The sequence below is a fragment of the Anguilla rostrata genome, chromosome 7 (genome assembly GCF_018555375.3).
Source record: "Anguilla rostrata isolate EN2019 chromosome 7, ASM1855537v3, whole genome shotgun sequence".
Lineage (NCBI taxonomy): Eukaryota > Metazoa > Chordata > Actinopteri > Anguilliformes > Anguillidae > Anguilla > Anguilla rostrata.
In genome coordinates, this window is record NC_057939.1 from 6,612,161 (window position 1) to 6,633,949 (window position 21,789).

At 48.1% G+C, this 21,789-nt stretch overlaps 1 protein-coding gene and 1 long non-coding RNA gene across 3 annotated transcripts; one reads left to right on the forward strand and one right to left on the reverse strand.

Annotated features, from left to right (window-relative positions):
• Positions 1 to 304: 304 nt before the first annotated feature.
• cep83 (centrosomal protein 83) lies at positions 305 to 16,893 on the reverse strand. Of its 2 annotated transcripts, none has more exons than XM_064342530.1 (16): positions 16,515 to 16,893; positions 15,366 to 15,567; positions 13,964 to 14,114; positions 13,034 to 13,126; positions 12,463 to 12,594; positions 9,829 to 10,080; positions 9,464 to 9,595; positions 8,541 to 8,655; positions 8,060 to 8,204; positions 7,542 to 7,691; positions 6,930 to 7,005; positions 6,214 to 6,371; positions 4,107 to 4,236; positions 3,224 to 3,324; positions 2,154 to 2,304; positions 305 to 1,349 (listed from the first exon to the last, which is right to left on the reverse strand). In XM_064342530.1, exons 2-16 carry the CDS (start codon positions 15,542 to 15,544, stop codon positions 1,215 to 1,217), a joined length of 2,100 nt encoding a protein of 699 aa, XP_064198600.1. In that variant the 5' UTR covers positions 15,545 to 15,567; positions 16,515 to 16,893; the 3' UTR covers positions 305 to 1,214. The 2 variants fall into 2 exon arrangements, with proteins under 2 accessions (XP_064198600.1, XP_064198601.1); XM_064342531.1 differs by lacking the exon at positions 16,515 to 16,893 and adding an exon at positions 16,091 to 16,205.
• A 1,426-nt stretch (positions 16,894 to 18,319) lies between these two features.
• On the forward strand, positions 18,320 to 21,784 carry LOC135258871 (uncharacterized). The gene is made up of 4 exons (XR_010331117.1): positions 18,320 to 18,536; positions 21,351 to 21,415; positions 21,545 to 21,622; positions 21,711 to 21,784. It is a non-coding gene; the product is annotated as an uncharacterized LOC135258871 (long non-coding RNA).
• Positions 21,785 to 21,789: the final 5 nt, after the last annotated feature.

Below are 21,789 nucleotides of genomic sequence, written 5' to 3' on the forward strand. Positions count from 1 at the left end.
GACCGATTGTCTGGCAGTCGGAGGGTTGCCGGTTCAAACCCCGTCCTGGGCATGTCGAAGTGTCCTTGAGCAAGACACCTAACCCCTAACCTCTAACTGCTCTGGCGAATGAGAGGCATCAATTGTAAAGCGCTTTGGATAAAAGCGCTATATAAATGCAGTCCATTTACCATTTACCATATTTTGGTTGATCATTTTTCACCTTTAAAGCGATACTTCAAATCTTATGTGAACTGCAGTGACCAAGCTGAATCAAATGACACCATATAACCTCAAAATGCAGAACAAATAAATACACTCACTGTGAAAGATAAAAAATAGAATTTTAATGCACGAATAGTGTACAAAAGACTATAAATCATTAGGTGACACAAAAGAGGTCTCATTGTGCCACAGCCCTGGATTGTCTGTTGTTGTTTTTTTGGTCCCCAACGGTTTGGTGACATTAAGGGTGATAACACGGGCGTGTCGCAAACGAGCTTTTTGCCTGACAGGAAGGAGGTTAGAGATGCGAAACTGTGGTTACGAAAGTTCCGCACTGCTATTAGCACCGGTTAAGTGTTACTTGGGGGTCAAGAAGAGCTTTAGCGGGGGGGTGGGGGGGGCGGCCAAACTTACGTGAAAAGGGCAGCTGTGGCTGCAGGAGTTTGCATTAGCCCGGCAGTAGCCTAGTACACCTGATTCCGCTCATCAAGGCCTCGATTGAAGACCACGATTGGTTAATTAGTTTAATCAGGTGTTGTGGTGCTGGGTGAAAATAAAAACCTGCCCTGCACCCACACCGGCCCTTTTCGGGTAAGACTGGACAACCCCTGCATCACCGTTAGACACCACACGGCTATGGTGAAAACTCACCTCAGCTCCTAAGGGATAACACATACACACACAATCACAACACACGTTCAGAAAGAGAGAGGGATGGATGGAGGAGAGAGGGTAGGGGAGGGCCTTGCATACTTTTAGATAAGGCTGTTTGGTGTAGGAGTGAAGCTGGAAGAACAGTGTGAAATAGTGTTTTACGCTGTACAATGTAAACTTCAAATCTTGCGTGCAAATGGGAGTACCTGTCACACACTTATTAAAAAAAAAAAAAAACCTTTCTTAGAAAATTATTTTTTCTTAAAAAAACTACCATCACAACAACACGTTCTGACCCCTCCTCAGGGGGAGGGGGAGGGGGAGGGGGAGGGGGAAGGGGGGGGGGGCGTTCGAGGTCAGAGCTGGGATGGGACGTCCCGCTCCTGGTCCCTGTCCAGGGGGGGGCCCAGCTCCTCCAGCTGCTGCTGCTGGCTGGACTCCAGCTCCTCCAGGCGTCGCCGCAGCACGGCCAGCTCCTGGTGCTCTGCGTCCTGCGGGGGGAGAGGGCGGGGAACCTCAGCGCCCAGTGCGGGGGAACGTCTATAACCAGTTCCCACCCCAATTCAGTACACCCCCGCTACCGTGCGCAGCCGCGTTCGGGCACGGACCCCACTGTGGATTCGGGAGTGCTGATGTCCACGACTGTCCCACAAACACACGTGGCGAAAAGTCTTCTTTTCGTGCTGCGGACTATGTCTAAGCTTGCATAGAGTGGAGTCGGAGGAAGACTGTTCGTATACGACCTTCATGCAGCCAACGGGCATGCGATCGACCAGCGGGGACCGCTAGAGAGCGATCAAACGTGGGTCCCTAACCAGTTGAACCCACCCATAACCTGGGTGACGCGATCGCCAATTGCACGTCACGCTTTGAAATTACCAGCCACAGGTGGCGCTGGAGCGGTCTGGGGATTGAATCCAAAAGCGTGGGGCACGTCCTTACGCCACAGCGCGGTGCCTTTAACTGGCAGTATAGTAAACAAAACTGCACAATCAAATCACTTCAAACTCAAAAAAATAAAAATAAAATTTAACTGTAAAACAACTCGCAGTTGAAAGTGAAACTCATCACTTACCCTCTTGTGCAGGCTAATGTTCCTGCACAGTCCTCGCCTTATTTAAACCGGACAGAAAAAGAAACAAAAAACATTTCCTCAATTTACAGCCATATTTAAAGACGCTTGACGGCAAACGGCAACCTAAAAGCGGGACAGGAACCACCTGGGCGGCCCGCACCCCTCCCCGGCCAGCACCGCCCCCCCCCCCCCCCCCCCCCCCCACCCCGGCCGTACTCACATGGAGGCCCCCAAAAGGTGCGTCAGCCCCGGGGGCGGGGCCGAAGGCCAGCTGGGACCCCAGGAGGAGGCGGCGGAACTCTCCGTGCCTCCTCTGCAGCTCCTTCAGGCGCCGGTGGAGGTGGGCCCGCTCCTCCGCGTGCACGGGCTTCCTGGGGGGGGAAGGGGGAGGGGCTTACTGAAAAGGGGGAGGGGTTTTACGGAAAAGGCGCCACTGCGTTTGACGTCAGCTCTCCCGTATTCCTAATCGCACAGCGGGCAGCGAGGCTGACGCACTGAACGCCGAGACTGTGGCACAGTCCACAGCGCTGCTGACTGACAAACCCACATACAGAGGCCCTGCGTGGCTGCGGGTTCTACTCCCGGTTATGCCACTTCCTGTACTACATGCAAGTCTCAGTTTTGCCCCAGTTAGAATGAACTAGAACAATAAACAATACACAATGAGGGCAGACATCAAAAAAGGACAGCAGGCTATGAAAAGCAGGCCCATGCAAAACTGCTACAGTTGCTGATTTAGATCGTATGCTTGTTCTGAATTGCTGGCTTTTGGCAGACGCTCTGGTAAAGAGAGAATTACGGTGCAAAACGCAAGTGCAAAGAGTTCAGCGCTTGTTTGGCGCATCAAAAGCACCGGTGTTCAACTCGGCTCTTTTACTGGCAATGTCCAGAAATAAACCAGGCCTTCACACCTAACACCTAACACACACACACACACACACACACGCGTACGCGCACACACATGCACACACACACGGGGCATGCACACACAAACAGACACGCACACACACACACACGCACGCACGCACGCACGCACGCAAGGACGCATGGATGCATGCACACGCATGCACGGACATGCACATGGACACACGGCTGCACACACACACACACACACACTTGGGCCAGGCTGCCTGGGAGTTATTCCTGCGCAGGGTGGCATGCCAATAAAAAAGTGCAAAACTGCGAAAGCACAGGAAGTCTCACTCTGATCGGAAACAATGACAACAAGCCGTATGTACGCATGCACAAGACAGAAGTTGCGACACAGGGACAGATGTTACAGGCCAGTACTTCGCTGCCTGAGTCTCCAGCTCCAGCTCTGCGATCTTGGCCTCCAGCAGCTGAATCTTATCCTGGAGCTTCCTCTCTCGGTGCTCGTTCATGGTCTTCCTCTGAAACGGGACCGAACAGCACCGAGGCTCAGGGCTTTTTGCGCACGCAGGACCGAAACAGAGTTCCTATTTTCTTTCTCTGAAGAAGCCAATGAGGCAGTGAGCTGTGAGACCGTGGTGGTACATGGCAGTGTGTGGCAGTGCTTGGCAGTACGCGTCAGTGTGTGGCAGTACATGGCGGTGCTTGGCAGTACGTGGCAGTGCGTGGCAGTACGTGGCAGTGCATGGCAGTACATGGCGGTATGTGGCAGTACATGGCGGTATGTGGCAGTACATGGCGGTGCGTGGCAGTGTGTGGCAGTATGTGGCAGTGCTTGGCAGTACATGGCGGGCGTGGCAGTACGTGGCAGTGTGTGGCAGTGCGTGGCAGTACATGGCGGTGCGTGGCAGTGCTTGGCAGTACATGGCGGGCGTGGCAGTACGTGGCAGTGTGTGGCAGTGTGTGGCAGTGCTTGGCAGTACATGGCGGGCGTGGCAGTACGTGGCAGTGTGTGGCAGTGCGTGGCAGTACATGGCGGTGCTTGGCGGTACGTGGCAGTATGTGGCGGTGTGTGGCAGTGCTTGGCAGTGTGTGGCAGTTCTCGGCAGTACATGGCGGTGTGTGGCAGTGCTTGGCAGTACATGGCGGTGTGTGGCAGTGTGTCGCAGTGCTTGGCAGTACATGGCGGTATGTGGCAGTGTGTGGCAGTGCTTGGCAGTTCTCGGCAGTACATGGTGGTGTGTGGCAGTGCGGTGCGTGGCGGTATGAGCAGTGGCGGCGCAGGCGTTTCGGGCTCCGCTACCTTCTTCTGCGCCAGCGCAGCTCTTTGCAGCCGCTCCTTGGCCTGGCTGTACTTCTCCTGCAGCTCAGTGTCCCTCTCCTGCAGCTTGTGCTTCTCCTCCAGCCACTCCACACGCCGTTCCTCCAGCGCCCTGAGGGGGGAGCCAGAGTGGACGCAGGGCAGGGGAGACAGAGCGACAGACAGGCAGACAAACATGGACATACAGACAGACCAACACAGACAGACAGCAAATGAAGTGTCACAGATGGACACAACACAGCGACCCTCAAGGGAGCAAGGACACACAAACAAAAAAGTTTTTTTGTGCAGTGTGGAAGGAAGTTTAACAGAGTGGTGCGCTGAACTGAACTGAACTGAACTGAAAAGTATAACCCTCCTAATCAAATTCTGTCCAGGCACACGAGGGTCTTCAAGCCTGCAGAAAATGCCATTTCTAAAAGACTCCTCATAAATGACACGTCTTCCCCCTCGGTAAGACCTCGTTTCAGAAACGACCACGATGACGCACTCCTCTAAAAGACGAGAGGCGCTGGAGACGCTCGTGCGGCTGAAGACGCTTCGGTTTCGCTTCTCTGTCGCGCGAGCCTCACGCCGCGGGCGGAGCCGCTGGGACCCGCGAGAAACAGACACGCGAAGGTCAGTCGCCCTCCACATCCCGGCGGGACCCCCCGAGCGCAAATTCGACAAAGTCAGGCTGACGGCACGAACCCCGCGGAAGACCGGGTCTGACTTCTCAGAAGTTCGAATGAGAGCCAAGGCGTGCAGAACTGCCGCCGCGCCCAAGCGACACGCGCGCAAAGCCGCAAATCAAGGGCTCGCTAGGGCAATGACGTGTGCGCTCAGTGTGGTTACGAGCGCACCGTCTGTACAGGAACACGTTACGGCGGTGTGTGAGGACGGTTGCTCCGGCACGCGTACAGGAACACAGGGGTGCAGGGGTGCGAGAGAATGCGGCGTGTGTGCGTGTGAGAGACAACGTGCGGCGCGTGAGCTGGCGGGGTGGGCGTGGCGCTGGGCCTACACGCTTCACAAGAAGACGCACGGGGCTGTCTTCACAAGCGTTTCAGTCCCGTAATGAGACAAAGGCTTACTTTCTCTTTCAGGATGAAAATATGAACTTGAGTTATCCAACTGGTAAATCTTGAAATGAGTCAAACTGCCTCACCGCAATATTTTCGTCTTCACTAGAAAAAGTATTATAAATAAGATTTCAAGTCTAAAGATAAGCCTAAGACACTTGTTGAGATAACTTTTTTTTTTTCCCCCAGAGTTGCAGGCAGTGGGGCCTTGTGGGCCTGGCTGCGTGTGTGGGGCCTACCTCTGCTTCGTGCTGGGCCTGGCTGTGCGTGTGTAGGGCCTACCTCTCTGCTTTGTGCAGGGCCTGGCTGTGCGTGTGTGGGGCCTACCTCTCTGCTTTGTGCTGGGCCTGGCTGTGCGTGTGTGGGGCCTACCTCTCTGCTTCGTGCTGGGCCTTCCTGGCCTGGCTGCACGTGTCGGGCCTACCTCTCTGCTTCGTGCAGGGCCTGGCTGTGTGTGTGTGGGGCCTACCTCTCTGCTTTGTGCAGGGCCTTGGGGGCCTGGCTGTGCGTTTGGGGCCTACCTCTCTGCTTCGTGCTGGGCCTGGCTGTGCGTGTGTGGGGCCTACCTCTCTGCTTCGTGCAGGGCCTTGGGGGCCTGGCTGCGCGTTTGGGGCCTACCTCTCTGCTTCGTGCTGGGCCTTCTCGGCCTGGCTGCGTGTGTGGGGCCTACCTCTCTGCTTCGTGCTGGGCCTGGCTGTGCGTGTGTGGGGCCTGGCTGTGCGTTTGGAACCTACCTCTCTGCTTCGTGCTGGTCCTGGCTGTGCGTGTGTGGGGCCTACCTCTCTGCTTCGTGCTGGGCCTGGCTGTGCGTGTGTGGGGCCTGGCTGTGCGTTTGGGGCCTACCTCTCTGCTTCGTGCTGGTCCTGGCTGTGCGTGTGTGGGGCCTACCTCTCTGCTTCATGCTGGGCCTTCTCGGCCTGGCTGCGTGTGTGGGGCCGACCTCTCTGCTTTGTGCTGGGCCTGGCTGTGCGTGTGTGGGGCCTACCTCTCTGCTTTGTGCTGGGCCTGGCTGTGCGTTTGGGGCCTACCTCTCTGCTTCGTGCTGGGCCTTCTCGGCCTGGCTGCGAGCGGTCCTCAGCTCCTCCTTCAGTCGGTCCAGCATCTCGCGCAGCCTGTGATTGGCCTCCAGCAGCTCCGCCTCCGAGCGGCCCAGCGTGCCCAGCTGCACGCTCATCTCCTGGTTTCTCTGAGGGGTTACCGTGGCAGCAGTCAGACAGACGCGCGCAGAGAGAGGCTACCCGCGCTCTTTCTGAAAGACGCAGACCGTTGTCCACTTCCAGGTTTACGTGCATGTATTTTTACACGCTTTACAGATTCCTCTTTTGAGAACAACTGTCTGGCAGGTGACTGACACCCAACAGTATGGATTCAATATGGTGAGCGAAAGCTGTCAGCCTGGATTCTACCTGTGTGTGAAAGACAGCTGCCAGTGTGTACTATGTGAGGTGTGTGAAAGACCACTGTCAGTGTGTACTATGTGCGGTGTGTGAAAGACCACTGTCAGTGTGTACTATGTGCGGTGTGTGAAAGACCACTGTCAGTGTGTTCTATGTGCGGTGTGTGAAAGACCACTGTCAGTGTGTTCTATGTGAGGTATGTGATTGACAGTCAAAATATTCTGCATTAGCCGGGTCTGTGAGCAGCAGCAGTGGGTATGCATCATGCACAGCGGTTAACCTAGTTACATGGAGCCGTAATGATATGAAATGAGCCAGTTTCAGTGGTTGACCTAGCGCCTGCTTACCAGTCTGAGTTCTTCATTCTCCTGTTTCTCTCGCGTCAGCTCATCCTGCTGCAGCCCCTGCTGCTGAACTTTGACCCTGCGGAGTGACATCACAGTTGCCGAGCAACACTCACTCGCCAGACAGCAAAAGCCCTTTCTCAGAACAGGCCTCGAACTGCGCATCAGACAGCACAAGGCATCCTACTCGCACATAACTGTTCACGACATCTCCGCCAATTTTTTTGTTTCAGAGGCCACAAATGAATCGTTTCCTGCAACTTGCTTCTAGACTGTATCCAGACTTAACTACACTGCATTTACACTGGGCACAGTCAGATGCAGCTCAGAGTCACATGGTAGCCGCATTGAAAGGCGAACGCTACTTGTTGCATAAAACGCGAAACCCTGACGACTCACTACCCGTTTTGCTCCGCCTCTCGGTCGTGCTTACGCATTCTGCTTTGGGGGCTGGCTACGACAGGTGACATTATGGGCCTATCGGTTGTCTTGTATTGGTTGGCGGCAGCTATTTGTGAAGCAGTGAGAAAGTGGACATCAGTTGCAAATTCATCACTCAACTGTGTCTGAGAGAGAGAGAGAGAGAGAAAAAGAGGAAGTGGCCAGAAAGCTCACCTCAGGCTCTGCGCCTCCCTGCGGGCGGTCTCCTCCCCCAGCTGTGCGGCTCGGAGGCGCTCCTCCCACTCCTCCTTCTGCGAGCTCCCCGCCGCCTCCTGCAGCGCCCTCTGCTGCTCCAGCTCGGAAATGCGGTTCTCCAGCTCCAGCCTGCACACGTACAGCAAAGTTTCACCAAAGATGGCCTCTTTAAGTTAAGAATATTCATGGTAATGATTACATTCATTTTACCAAAATGGAACAAGAGGCTATAGCATGAGACAGTTAAGAGAACACTTTGGGATCTACTCGTCAGTGATTACTTGTTTAATTTCCATGAGTGTTACTCAAGTAAAATACATCAAAAAAGCCGGATGACGAGTTTAAAAGGTAAGATTTCCAGCTAACTCCGGTTGGGAGCTAAAGCTCATAAGCTAATACTGCTGTACATCCACAGTGTGACCGAACGCAGGTGTAGATCATTTCAGCGGGGAGGTCAGGGGAGAGGGGCAGAGAAGGGAGAGACGGAGAGCCCTCACTTCTCCTCCTGCACGGCAGCCATCTTGTGGAACTCCTCCTCTCGCGCCGCCTGCACCCGGCGAACCGCCTCCCGCTCCTTCTCCACCAGGAGCTCCCTGTTGCGCTCCAGCGTCTCCTTCAGCACCTCCACGTCCAGCTGCAGCCCTGGCGCAGGCGGGAGAGGAGGAGCGGGATGGAGGGACGACGCAGGAGAGGGGAAGGGAAAAAGAAGTGAGAGAAATAAAAGGTGAAGGGGGCGGGTTTACAACCAGAACCCCTGAAAGACACGGGCCCACAAGCAGACAGAGCTGCACGTACCGATCGGTCCAGGCTGCAGTGGGGTTTAAGGTGTGACATCACAAATATGCGATCAAGATGTTCTTAACTGGGCATTCTAATGCTGATGTCACAATCACTACTGGCTACTGACAGTTAAGAGTTCAAGAACGCCGACTTTCCAAACCTTCTCTTCAAAAAGGGTTGAGCCCCGGGTTGTGTTACCTTCCAGCTGACTCTGCAGGGCGTCCCGCTCCCTCTCCACCTCCGCCCTGGCCCTCACGCTTTCCAGCTTCACGTTGGCCACCTCCAGCTTGTGGGAGTGCTTCAGCTGCTCCACCTGAGGAGAACGCGCGCTACGTCACAGAGAGACGGGAGACGCTGCAGAGCTCGGGCTCTGCGCCAGTGGCATTTTAAAATCTGTGCCAGTGGCATTTTAAAATCTGTACCAGTGGCATTTTAAAATCTGTACCAGTGGGATTTTAAAATCTGTGCCAGTGGCATTTTAAAATCTGTACCAGTGGGATTTTAAAATCTGTACCAGTGGCATTTTAAAATCTGTACCAGTGGGATTTTAAAATCTGTGCCAGTGGCATTTTAAATCTGTACCAGTGGATTTAATCTGTGCCAGTGGCATTTATAATCCTGACCAGTGGGATTTTACAATCTGTACCAGTGGCATTAAAATCTGTACCAGTGGCATTTTAAAATCTGTGCCAGTGGCATTTTAAAATCTGTGCCAGTGGCATTTTAAAATCTGTACCAGTGGCATTTTAAAATCTGTACCAGTGGCATTTTAAAATCTGTACCAGTGGCATTTTAAAATCTGTACCAGTGGCATTTTAAAATCTGTGCCAGTGGCATTTTAAAATCTGTACCAGTGGCATTTTCCAGCCCTGTAAGGAACCCACTGAATAGACCAGTGGATGCGCAGAGCAGAATAAACGCTGCCCGCTGTCTACCTGCTGAAGTCATGATCTGAATTAGCACATTTTCACACTCATTTATTTTAAGCGCTGGAACAGAAATATAACGCGGTGCGGTCGCCTCCCGCTCTCAGGGACAGGACGGAACAGAGCGCGCCGGACCTCCTCCGCGGCGGCCCCGGGGTCAGGGGTCAAAGGGCGTGGTCGGGCGGAGGCGCTCACCTGACTGGTCAGCAGGTTGACCTGCCGCTCGGCCTTGTGCAGTCGGCCGGTCAGCGTGGTGTTCTGCTCCAGGCTGAGCCGCAGCTCGCTCTCCAGCCTCTCCGCCTGCAGCCGCAGCGACTGCTTCTCTGCCTGGGGGGGGGGGGAGGACACGGAGTCATCACGGGCAAGCACACAACCCCCCCCACCCTCAACCGCCTGAACGTCTTCTGCAGTTTAAGTTTCAGCACAGCAGAATATATGGTACTTAAATTTAAGACCAGAGACTCCGGTCCGCTACAGGGGACAGAAATGAATTGGCAAGTCCCAGGATGGTACGCGTCACAGGGCAAAAAAAAAAGCATCCAGGCGTGCCGAGCCCGTACCTCCAGGGCCTTGACCGCAGCCTGGGACTCGGCCAGCTGGCGGACCTGGATCCGCTGCACGTTCTCGGCCTGGGCGCCGGAGTTGTCCCTCTCCGCGCGGAGCTGGGCCACCTCGGCCTCCAGGCCCTTGAGCCGCAGGAGCAGCTGGGCCTTGTCCCGCAGCAGCACCTCCACGCGCCGGCCGTCACGCGCCGGGTCCGAGCTCAGCAGCTGCCCGCTCAGCTCCTCCTTCTCCTTCTCCAGCCGGAGGACCTGCCGCGGGGCGCGGGAGAGCGTTCAGCGAGCGCTGGCTCCATACCGCCAACCGCCGTCTTTTACAGCCGGATGAGAACTGCCGCCGTTGTGTTCGACAGGCTAACCTACAGGGTCCAAGTTAAGCTACGCGTTCGCTCCCTCCCTGCACTTGGACCTGTACTTCCCTCCAGGGTTTTCAACACTTGTCCCTGGTTACGGTTTTACACTTTGTTTGTACGTCGCTCTGGATAAGAGCGTCTGCCAAATGCCTGTAATGTAATGCAATGGGGCGTAGAGGCCATCTTTGGTAGTTTTTTTTTTTTCTTCTTTAGTCATACCTGATGCAGTCATAAACATCCAAGCAGGTGATATGCCTCCGGGGAAAAAAATAAAATAAAATAAATCACTGATATGGATTGGGTGCTGGAAAAGACAGCCAAACAACAGCCAGCACTTTCAGCTTCCATGTGATTGAAAGAGCAGACCACATGGTCACAAAGAAGCTGTACGCCCTTGCTGCTGATTGGCTCCCTTAATAACACCCAACAGACATCAGTGATGCTGTTATCCCCAGAAGCATTCCACATAGCCTCTGACAAAGGAAAAAAGAAATGACAAAAGGTCGCCTCTTCACTTCACGTATGGCAGTTATTCTTATCAGGCTTAAAAAACACTGATTCTCCCGACCCCAATTAATTTACACACTAAAACAGATATGAAGTAACCTGTGGGGACGACACTTCTAAGTTAACTACAAAGAAACACGTTCGGTTTTAGGTTGAGGAATGACGTGGTTTTAAGCCGGACAGAAAAAGGATGTGTTCAACGCGTGGCTCGCGTTATCTAAACACTTCCTGTTCAACGACAACACGGCGTAATGAAGCGCGAGGTCTCAACTGCAGCACGGCCCGAGCTCAGAAAGAAAAAAGAGAAGAGACAAAAGCAGGGCTCCTCCAAAACGAGCGGAGAACACCTCCGGGGGACAGCGTGCGGGTGTTTAGGGACAGCCGGGGTCTGTGGCGGGCTATCCAGAAACCATCCTCCTCGTCCGCCTGGCAAGACACCCGACACCGTGAGCCCTCTAGCCAAAAACCCAGGTCACCTGACCATGAAGGGCATGATGTCACCTTTCCTCTGAAGCAAACTCACACACACACACACACACAGACCTCTGAGCCCCGTTATAGCCATAGCTTAGCCACAGTGAACCAGTCTTAATGAGTTCATTGCTGAAATCTGACAGGCCTTCAGTAGATGAGCTGGCACAGGCATTTCCATGATAGCAGGCTCAAACTGTCTCGACTCAATAGCACCTCCTGGTGTAGAAATCATGTGGTGCACCACAATATGCGCACACTAAAAAGCAAAAAAATAGGCATCGACCACTAAGGTATTAATATCTAATATCTAAAAGGGCTCACATTTAAGTAATTGCCCACCTGTTTGTTTTTTTTTTTTACACTGATGTCCCAAAAGCTCTTTTAGGAGTGTCCACTGATAATTAAATTACATTATTTTAACAAGCAAGTGAAAATACAGGAAAACAAATGTTAATAAAGCAACTGTTACGCGCTCCCCTCCGTTCTGCTTTTATTCCCCTTTGCCTGTCTCTCCCTCGCTCATCTCTCAGGTGCCTATGATTAGGGGCTGATTGCACCTGTAGTGCCCCTCCCTTCAAAAGGGCTCAGTGGAGAGTGGAGAGCGAGACTCCTGACTGGCAGCATTCCCTTTGTTATGGCCTCTTCCCTTTAGTGTATTTGTCTAAGTTCCTATTTTCCTTTTCTTTGGGGAGGGTCGTAGTCTAGTTCTCGTGCTTTATTGTTGCAGTTTAGTTTTTCCTCCGCTCTGTTGTTTAGGGAGAAGTCTGGTCGAAGACTGTGGCGCCCAGGCTTCTGCTTCCTTTTGTTCTTTTTGGCCAGACCTCCCTGCTCTCATTGCTTCATCATTTGTGAGCATTTTTGTGTTTTGTTAAATAAATTAATTTGCTTGTTTAGTCTAACTCTATTAATATGTTTCTGCCTCACGGTAGAGCCAGTGGTTTTACAGGCCGTAACAGTGAGCTACATGTGCCACCTGTATCTCAACATCTCCACAAAAACCTTCTGATTAATATACACAAAAACCCAGAATATTTTATAAAAGCGTATCAATAACAAAAGATGATTTCAGATGGATCAACTCAACATCCAATCCCCCGGGGTGCTGATGCACAGTGCTGAATCGACCAATCGGACGGTTTAAAAACAAGACAAACATCTCTGCCGTTTTAACTTCAATCTACGTCTGCGATCTGCGTTCTGTGGTGCCGTGCACACCACACCGCTTCACTGTTGCGTCGTGATGACGGAACGTTCTCACTCAGAATCCACCAATAGCGTTCCGTTTTCAGTCTGGCCGAACCTCTGCATCAAAGCGTATCTTCCTCTCCTCCAGGACGCGGGCGTGCTCCTCCCTCTGGTGGTCAAACTCCGACTTCAGGAAGGTGTATTCGTACCGCAGCTTGTTGAAGTCCGACCTGTACTTTTCTGTTTCCTGCAAAAAAAATGACAGCAGCTGTAGCCAAGCAAAAAAATGTCTCCTTTATTTCTCTGTAGAATCCTCTAGTGTTCAGTGAACATTGTGGTAATAATAATAATAATAATAATAATAATAATAATAATAAAGGGCTGCAGGCCTTCGGATACACTACCACAGGGAACAGGAAATGTTCCTCGACAAACCTACAATAACACATGCGGTCACCCAAAGTGCATTTCGTGTTACAGGAAGTGGTGGGGTTCCGCAGTGCTGTAAATAGTTGCATGTGTGTTTTGACCCTGTCAGTAGGACACCGTGCGCTTTATAAAACTGCCATACGACCAGGATTAACATGTGCTTTGTCATGTATATATTAAGGCAACACACATTATATGAGTGAAAGTTATAGAGCTGTGCACTAACAGAGGATATAAAGTCCTGAGGAGGTGCTCACCTCCTCCAGCTTGCTGAAGCGCTCCCTCACAGGGACCTCCAGCTCCTGCTGAATTTGAGCTCGCAGCAGCTCCAACTTCTGAGGAGTAAGCACCTGATCAAAACACGGAGGGAAAACTTGAACGCTTGTCTGCAAAACTCGCAAAAACATACTCGCACAACTGCAAAATAATAACAATCATACTCACAACTTCGCAACATAACAACAATCACAGAATCGCAGTAGCAATACCAAACTTGCATACATAATAGCAATCACACAGTAGCATCACAGTTAATCACAAAACACAGGATAATAGACAACAGAACAGCACACACTCACAGCATAAACACACAAAAGAAAACAATAGCAGACAACAATAATAGAAGTAGAGCATCTTTCTGGGGCTGGTCAAGCTTTCCTGCAGCAATTTTTAATCTAGCTGTCCTGCCAAGGAGAAACAAACCCCGGTCTGGAGTGTAATGTGACTGTAGGATTCATAAGATGAGTCAACAGTGACATCTGTTGGCCATGAGGCAACATAACCACACAGCATCAGTGTTACGGCGGACTGACATGTCATAGCAGGTACATGAATTTAACACACCAAAAAATGTTTGTTTATTTATTTATATATATATAATGTAGATAAATAATATTGAATACTTCATAAAACATTTCAATCAGAAAACAAGGCCTTTTAAGACCGCGTAAGGACCATGGAAACCCTGGTACCTTTCTGGAGCTTGCTGCTGCAGCTCAACACAGTCATTACCATGCGAGTCCTGCAGTCTACAGCTGCGATGCAGATGGCATTACTGCATGCGGGTCTGCAGCTCAGTGCATTACCTGCATGCGGAGGTCCTGCAGCTCAGTGCATTACCTGCATGCGGAGGTCCTGCAGCTCAGTGCATTACCTGCATGCGGAGGTCCTGCAGCTCAGTGCATTACCTGCGTGCGGAGCTCCTCCAGCTCTCTGGTTTTGTCCAGCAGGTCCCCCTGCAGCTCGGCCAGCAGCAGCTGGTGCTTGTCCTGAACGGCCTGCTTATCCACCAGCAGCCGCTTCAGCTCGTCATGCGCCCGCGTGAACTCCGTCTGCAACCTGCAGGGGGCGCGCACGTTCACCGGAGTCACAGGCACAGAAGCAACCCTACGCGCTGCCGCTTCCCTTCCAACCCACGGCAGTGAGAACGGCCACAGGGTCACACAGACCAGGAGAAGGCCATCCAGAGCCTGAATTACAGCCCGCAGGGTGGTTCAGGCGCTTCTGATACACGCACGGATTCACCGCATTCTTCCGGAAGGCTCACCGTCTCTACTGTGGGTTCAGCCACTTGCAGCAGTGAGCTTTCCTTAAAACTAAAGACTATAGCCGCTTTTCCACTCAACTCGACTCGACTCTACTCGCTTTTGGTACCAGGTTCTTCGTTTTCCACTGCAGATAGTACCCCCCCGTCAATGTAGCTGGTCGTCAGCTACCAGGTACTATCCACAACTTTTACCCGATGGAAAACCAAAAAAGTCGAGTAGACTCGAGTCGAGCCGGTACCATGCGGTGGAAAAGCGGATTATGAGCCCCCCAAAAAAATGCAGTGAACAGAGAAAATTGTCATATGCAGTCTACAGCCAAGAAAGAATGCAGGCAAAATCCTTGCAAGGGTCATGATCAGCTGAGGCCTTGCCAGGGTCAGCCAGGCCACTCACAGCAGTAACACAATGGGGAAAGACGTCAGGTAGCATTGTTGAGCAGGCTTATAATGGCAACCGTGACTCGACCTCCTCGTGCACCTCTGCTCAACGGCCATCTCTGGATGAGCCAAACGCAGAGTCATTTGTTGCCAGTAATACCAAACCAGAGGGAAGGGAAGGAGAGGGGCTGCACCAGTAATGTTAAGCCAGAGGCAAGGAGAGGGGCTGTACCTGCAACACCATGGCTATGTCCCAATTCAGCCTCTACACCCTCTTTCACTACCTCTCAGCTGGGAGCACAACACCCACCACATTGAATCTGTCAAGATACTTCATCCAGTCTCTTTACACTACAGGTGGAGACAGCCCAAACAACCACTGAAACCAATCCACTGAAAGTCAAAACACATGGGGGATGCTTCAATGCATACATACATAAATACCAACTACACAGGCTGATAATGTTGCTGGTTGATAAAGCTAAATTCAGCAGACTGTGCAGTTTTGCTTACAAAGAATAGGTAGATTAAATAGAAACAAAAATTGAAACTGAGCTGCTCTATGCCTTCACAGAAAGAAATCACAGCAAAACGAAACTGAGAGAACGGGTTCCAAAGTGAGCATTCGCTCTGTTGCGCTCACATTCCCATACCACAGTACACACCTGGTGTGCTCGGCCTTCAGGGTCTGGTAGTTGGTCTTATGGTGCTCGCATCGCATCCGCTCGTCAATAAGCATCTTCTGTAGCTCCATGTTGGAGGCTGGCAGAGCAGCTGGTGTGTCAGCCAAGGCACTGAGGTTCGGGAACAGGGGGGTAGACTGTGACATGGCGGGGGGGTTCATCGCGCCCCTACGGAGCAGTCCGCCTGAAAAACATGGTCTTCTGCTCAAGCCTCAAGCAGATTGTGTAGCCGCTACGTTGACACAGTTAAAACTGTAAGCGCATACTTTATGTTACTTGGAAACGCGGTTAGCAAGACTGCTAGACTAACGTTAGAAACCTTACGATACATCAGGCAAGAACAACCCGCAGTCAAGTCTCCAGCGTTTCCTTCTCAGTGTGTTGTGCATACACAACCCGAGGGAGTACTTGGGGACTAGCTAGACTTAGTGTGCCGCTTACGTTAGCTTGCTTGCTAATGTTAGATTTCGCTAAACCATCTTAGCTAACTAGCTAGATAGCGGTAACTGACATGCGAACGTCCAGCGAATACTCCTTAGACGAATGACTCTAAACGGGGCACGTTGTTCAAATGTAAATCACGCTGATGGTAAGCTAACTTGCTACAGCTAGCTCTCTAATAGTTCTTTTCAACAAAACACAAACTTCAGCTGACGTAGTTGTGATATTGTCAAGCAAAGCTAGTTATCATAGCTAACTTAACTTACCGAACCACCCCACACAGTCGTCCGTGCAACTGAATTAACCTGTGTAGCACAATAAACTAGCTATTATTAAAGTCACTAATGTCATTATTTCATTGGGTGGATACGGACATCTAGCTATCTTAGCTGTCGAAAGAGTACAAAACGCAATAACATACTTAAAGATTCCAATAGCGTAAACCACAGACAACGTAATCTGTGTTGTTTTCGCTGTCACTTCTCTATATTTAAAAACGGCGCTTTAACTCCCGCCCGTAAACCACAGTTTACCAGTTACCAGATAGAAAACCACCAGTAATACTTAGCAACGTTAATCGTCTAAAACGAATACAGTTCAAGACAAAAAAGCTGCAGAAATCTGCAAGCACGCTGTGTTTTTCCCAGAGGAACATATGTGTTTATACTTTATTCTCTCGATAACCCTCACCTAAGCGCTGATTCTTCACAGGACAGTGTCCTTTTTAGTACCAGTTGACCCTGCAGTGGTGTTGTAGTCACTGAACTGAAATATACGCTCTATGGTAGTACTACAAACCATAGACAAATACAAATTCGATAGAAAACGATCCTGCTTGAACTATGTAACAATGGCATGGTTTTAAATGCAAGCGTCACCTAGTGGTCTTGTTAGGAAATAATCTTTGGCTGATAATGTGTTAGATGTGTAGACAAAAATTAGGGCCAACTAGAATATCTTACATATATAGGCTATCTATGCGTTTCCCAAAACGCGTAAAATTCTTTAGAATGCGGCCACAATACATATTCATTCATTATCCTAACGGGTAATGAATCATTTATCAAAATGTCATTGCAATGAAAATGTGTTTAAAAAATTATTTTTTACAGTCTCTGAGCCTAACACACAGCGTCTTCATACCGTGTTAGGGGGATTCAATCATAAATTCAATTTATCCTTTAAAAATCAATTTTAATCACCAAGTAGTCTACACATAACAAACAAGATACACCAGTCTGTTATCTACCGTGCTAGCTTTCAGAATAACCAGCAAAAACAAAACCTACACTTCAATTTTGTTTACAATCTACGCATTGCAGATATTTGCCATGAATTCGAATGCGTAGGAAAAAGTGCATGTATCCACAAATAATGTTGATGAAAAATGTGCACAATTTCGTACTGCAAATGAAAATAAATGTAGGCTATAAGGCCTAGGCTACTCGCTAAAACTGCCTATTTGGGGAGAGCTGGCTATATGATAGTATTGCTATTGAGTAGCCTATTTTGTGCATTAATTGCATTGATACTCAAGGAAAATCGGGAAGATTTGGCCACTGATTAAAACTGATTTTTCTAAATCGCATTTATCATTTAATCTTCCTAACACAATGCGAAGAAGCTGTGTGTCCCTTTCCAATTGCTTCAGATCGTTTGCATGCTTGTTAATCACTGAAAATGAATTAAAACAGTTCGAGATCAATGATTAGTTTAAAGGAAAGTTTTGTGCATCACCAATTTTCAGCTCACCAGTCGCCGCTGGTTTTACTTTGTTTCAATTCGACAGTTTAAGAAAGATGGATAAAGGAGGAAGAAAGGGAGGACAAAAGAGGAGCATGACCGATTATTTTCGTGGGTAAAAAAATTCTCAGCATTAATGACACTCAGTAAACTTTAATATTTTATGTAAAAGCTTGCATCAATAGTATACATTCTTCTTAAAACATTGTTTTCCTTAATTACAATTATATGCACAATACATTAAAGATACAACTATTTTGAGCTGAGACATTCATTGGTTTGTACCTTTTTTCACCCACCTCCCAGCAGATCTCAGGGTCCACCTACCTCCCAAATCCCGAATTTAACCCCTGATGCCGAGGTTTGTGAACGTTAGCTAACAATAGCCCGTTTGATAATTATGAAGTTGTCTGAGCTTTGGTCAGATGATATTTTATGGAATTTGAGCGAAGGGTCATCCAACTGTTTCACATTTCAGGCAATGCTATCTATCATGTGTTGCTATCTAATAACAGTAAAAATGCATCGTAGAAACAATACAATAGTGCGTTGGCATTAAAAAGAAAACGTACTTTTGAATACTTAAGTATTTTTTAAAGCAAGTACTCCAGTACTTTAACTCAAGTAAAAATTGACTGAACAATTTTCACTTGTAGTGGAGTAAAATTTGACCATAGGTATCTATGACTCAAGTAATGGGGTTGTGTACTTTGTCCACCACTGGTCACAGGTACTAAAAAAAGTAGAAAACCTTTCTAATGTCATTTATTGCTGGATGAAAAAAATCGCCAAGAGCATTTTTTCAGAAGCACCTAATGGTGACTCTTTCGGGAACTGGGTGGATCCTTTTTCTGCATGTCACCTGACCAAAGAACCATATATTATATAGATGTGAAGTTATGGTTCTGCACTACTTACCTGGATAAGCCCTCTGGAGAAACAGCAGGAAAATACCTGTGGCTTGAAAAGGTAAGGTGAAAGGTATGAAGTTGTTTTCAAAATAATTTTACAAGTTTACTTTCCATATTTAGCTTTAAAAAATAAGAATGTAATCTATATTACCAGTTGTAGTTTATAAACAAACAATGTAATAACATTTGTAAATATTCAACAAAAATCAAACGTGTGGTGCTAAAATGAATACATGTATTTAGATATACGTATTACAATTATGTTAATGTTTATCCAGAAAATTCAAATATTTACCTTATATCTGATTTGCAAATGAAGTATTTCACTTTTATTTGTGATTTCAAAACAAAAATAAGACACATAAAACAAAGAGAGAGAGAAACTGGTACCTGCAACAAATTCATGTCGTCTGTATGAAGTGTCAGCCAAGGGGAATTTAGCAAGTTATTTGATCTGGGAAGGGGTCTGGAGACAAAAAGAACCATCTATACATAAGCTAGTAATTTACTACCTGTAAATTATCAGCTGACACACAAAGAAATCTTGACTGTTAGATGAACTGGCGGTATAATAAAGCCATAATAAGTTGGCATGTGTACTTTTATTTGTACAGACTGTGAGCATGAAGCTAGGTGGTTATAGGTTTTAGCTGTCATAGGATTTGTGAGGACTAATATTTTTATTAGTTTCATTTTGTAATTCTGTGACTTTAGAATAATACAGATTGAGAAGTGTCTGTCCATGGTATGATCAGAATGCAAAGATTCGGTCTGTTGAGTTTAATATGCAGGCCAAATTACATTTGCAACCTGACTTATGACTTTTGTTTAACTGAATGTGAAATATGGTACCACAGTTTTTAACAAGCTAAAACAGATCGGTGTAATGGTAGATATTGAAACCTCGTTTATCTCCATACTTGTGCTAGCATGTCTGCATGCTACAGTACAGTACAGTACAGTACAGTGTCACTCTCTTTATGATTTACTGGTTTGCTGAATGACTGTATGAGCATTCCCAGTGATGACATAACTTTCATTATACAACATGAGCCGCGTTTCCACTGCAGGAACTTTACCCCGGAACTAGGAACCTTTTGAGGAACTCAGTGCGTTTCGACCACAGGAACTAGGGTCTAAATTTAGTTCCGGGGGCTTTATTTTACCCCCAAAAAAGTTCCTGCTCAGGGGGTAGTACTTTCCAAAAGTACCGGAACCTGGGGTGGGGCGCAAGCGCTGAAAATTTCTGATTGGTCGACTACTTGCAGTGTTTTATTTCAATCGCCATGTTTAAAAATATGCAGCCGCAAACCGATTTATTTTCATAATAACTTCAAATCAAACTTGTATGTTATGCGGCGCAGTAGCCTAGTTTTGGTTATAGCCTGCCAACCTCTTGGAATTATAACGTGTGCTCTTCTGTTCATTTCTTGCTTTAGTATTCGTTTTATAAAATGCTAAGCATTCGTGCTGGGACAGCATATTACGTACCAAAACATTCAAAGGGATTAATTCGGTTGCTGAATATTTTCTTCCGGATTTTCTTTGTTAGCCCGTTGTAATTGACTCAAAACGTTTGATACAGTTATGCGAGGTATGCGTAGTTCTGCGTAATTCACATTGGCGATACAGTAAAAGCAAACTGGAAATCACCTTCCGCACTTTTTGTCAGGGTAAAATAACAGGTTAATTCTAGTAATCGTCCCTTTAGCTTTTTCAGACTGCTGTAATTTTACTCTGCCATTCTTCAATTCCACAAAAAGACCAGGAAGACTATGGACTAATTTATGGTGCATGGTTCGCATCTGGAGGGCACACTTCGCTGCTCGGCTAGCAGTAACTTCGAAGGAAAGCAAACGGTGGCTGTACCACTGCTAATTTAAATTTTCACGCAAGTCCGAGTTTTCGTTCTATTCTTGTCATTTTGCGATTAGCCTATATGGAATTGACGATGAGAAAGTTATCAAACAGCAAATTTTTTACAACGTGTGCATGTTTTCTGCTGTTGTTGCCAGTTATATTGGAAATGTGAATGCATTCTGTCACCTCGGATGTCAAGACATGAAAGTGAATGTTCGCATAAAAACATAATGAATGTGTTTGAGAGGATATATAAAACAGTTACAATTTGACAATCGGCCTGTTATATCCTATTTGTTGCATAACAACGGTCCAAGTTCAACTACCAACGACAGTTTTGCTTGACAACGGTAAAATATGCCCAAACGGTTGCAGAAGAATATTTCAAGTCCAGGTGATTAAATCGATAAAAAAAAAAAAAAAACGAAAGTAACCATATATAATCATTGTTGGCAACCCGTTGTATATAAGTGGAATAAACCCCTCCGGGCTGTCCGGGTTATTAGAGAAATAATGTAGGCTACTTCGGTGGTAGTATGGGGTTACAGAAGAAATCATAGGACAGATGGACCGACGACAACGTCGCTTTTTCATACGTCAGTGGGCTAATTTGCCTAATCTTCGCAGGACTTTAGACCACGGTGCAAACGCAGACAACCATGGGCTGAAGGAACCTTTTAGTTCCTTGAAAATTAGTTCCTGGGACTAAAAGTTCCGGGTACTTTAGGTGGAAACGCGGCTTTATATACAAAACCTGTTGGTTCACACATTTTTACATGTGCTTTCTTGTTGAGACCAGGCACTTCTCAAAGGGACAGGATTTCAAGTACTTTATCGCATACCTCAAGTCCAGGTATGAAAATTTTAATTTAATTTGAGCTGCAGATGAAGTTGAGGTGGAACATTTTATTTTTCTAGGACCAATCGTGGATATCCTTTGGTTAATCATGAGACTTTGAAATTATTTTTTGCATAAGCAAAATAAAATTAACATATTGTTCTTCACTTGCAGTCATTTAAAGACATCAAACCTCTGGATTATCTTCAACCCCCCAAAGAACCATGGCTTTGCAAAAAGTGAGTTTCTTCAGAATTTCTGTTCTCATAATACTGTAGTCTGTGATGCATTAATTTATGTCTATAATGCTTTCGCTTTTAATGAATGTGCTGTTTGTAAGACGTGTCTTCTGGATTTGACATCTCCAGCAGTGTATTGCCCTGGATGGAAACAGTCTCACTACAGAAGACCTGATTAGCTTGGGAAAGGGGCTCCTCAGGATAAAGGTGAACATTGCTTTATATAAAAAAATCCATGAGTAAAAAGTGAAATATATTTGGCTGTTTCTTGCCAACAAATTCATTTGTGTTTTAGTTGACCCCAGAGGCAGAGGAAGGAGTGAAGCGGGCTAGAGAAATTGTTGATAATATCATTGCACAAGACAAAGGTAAAC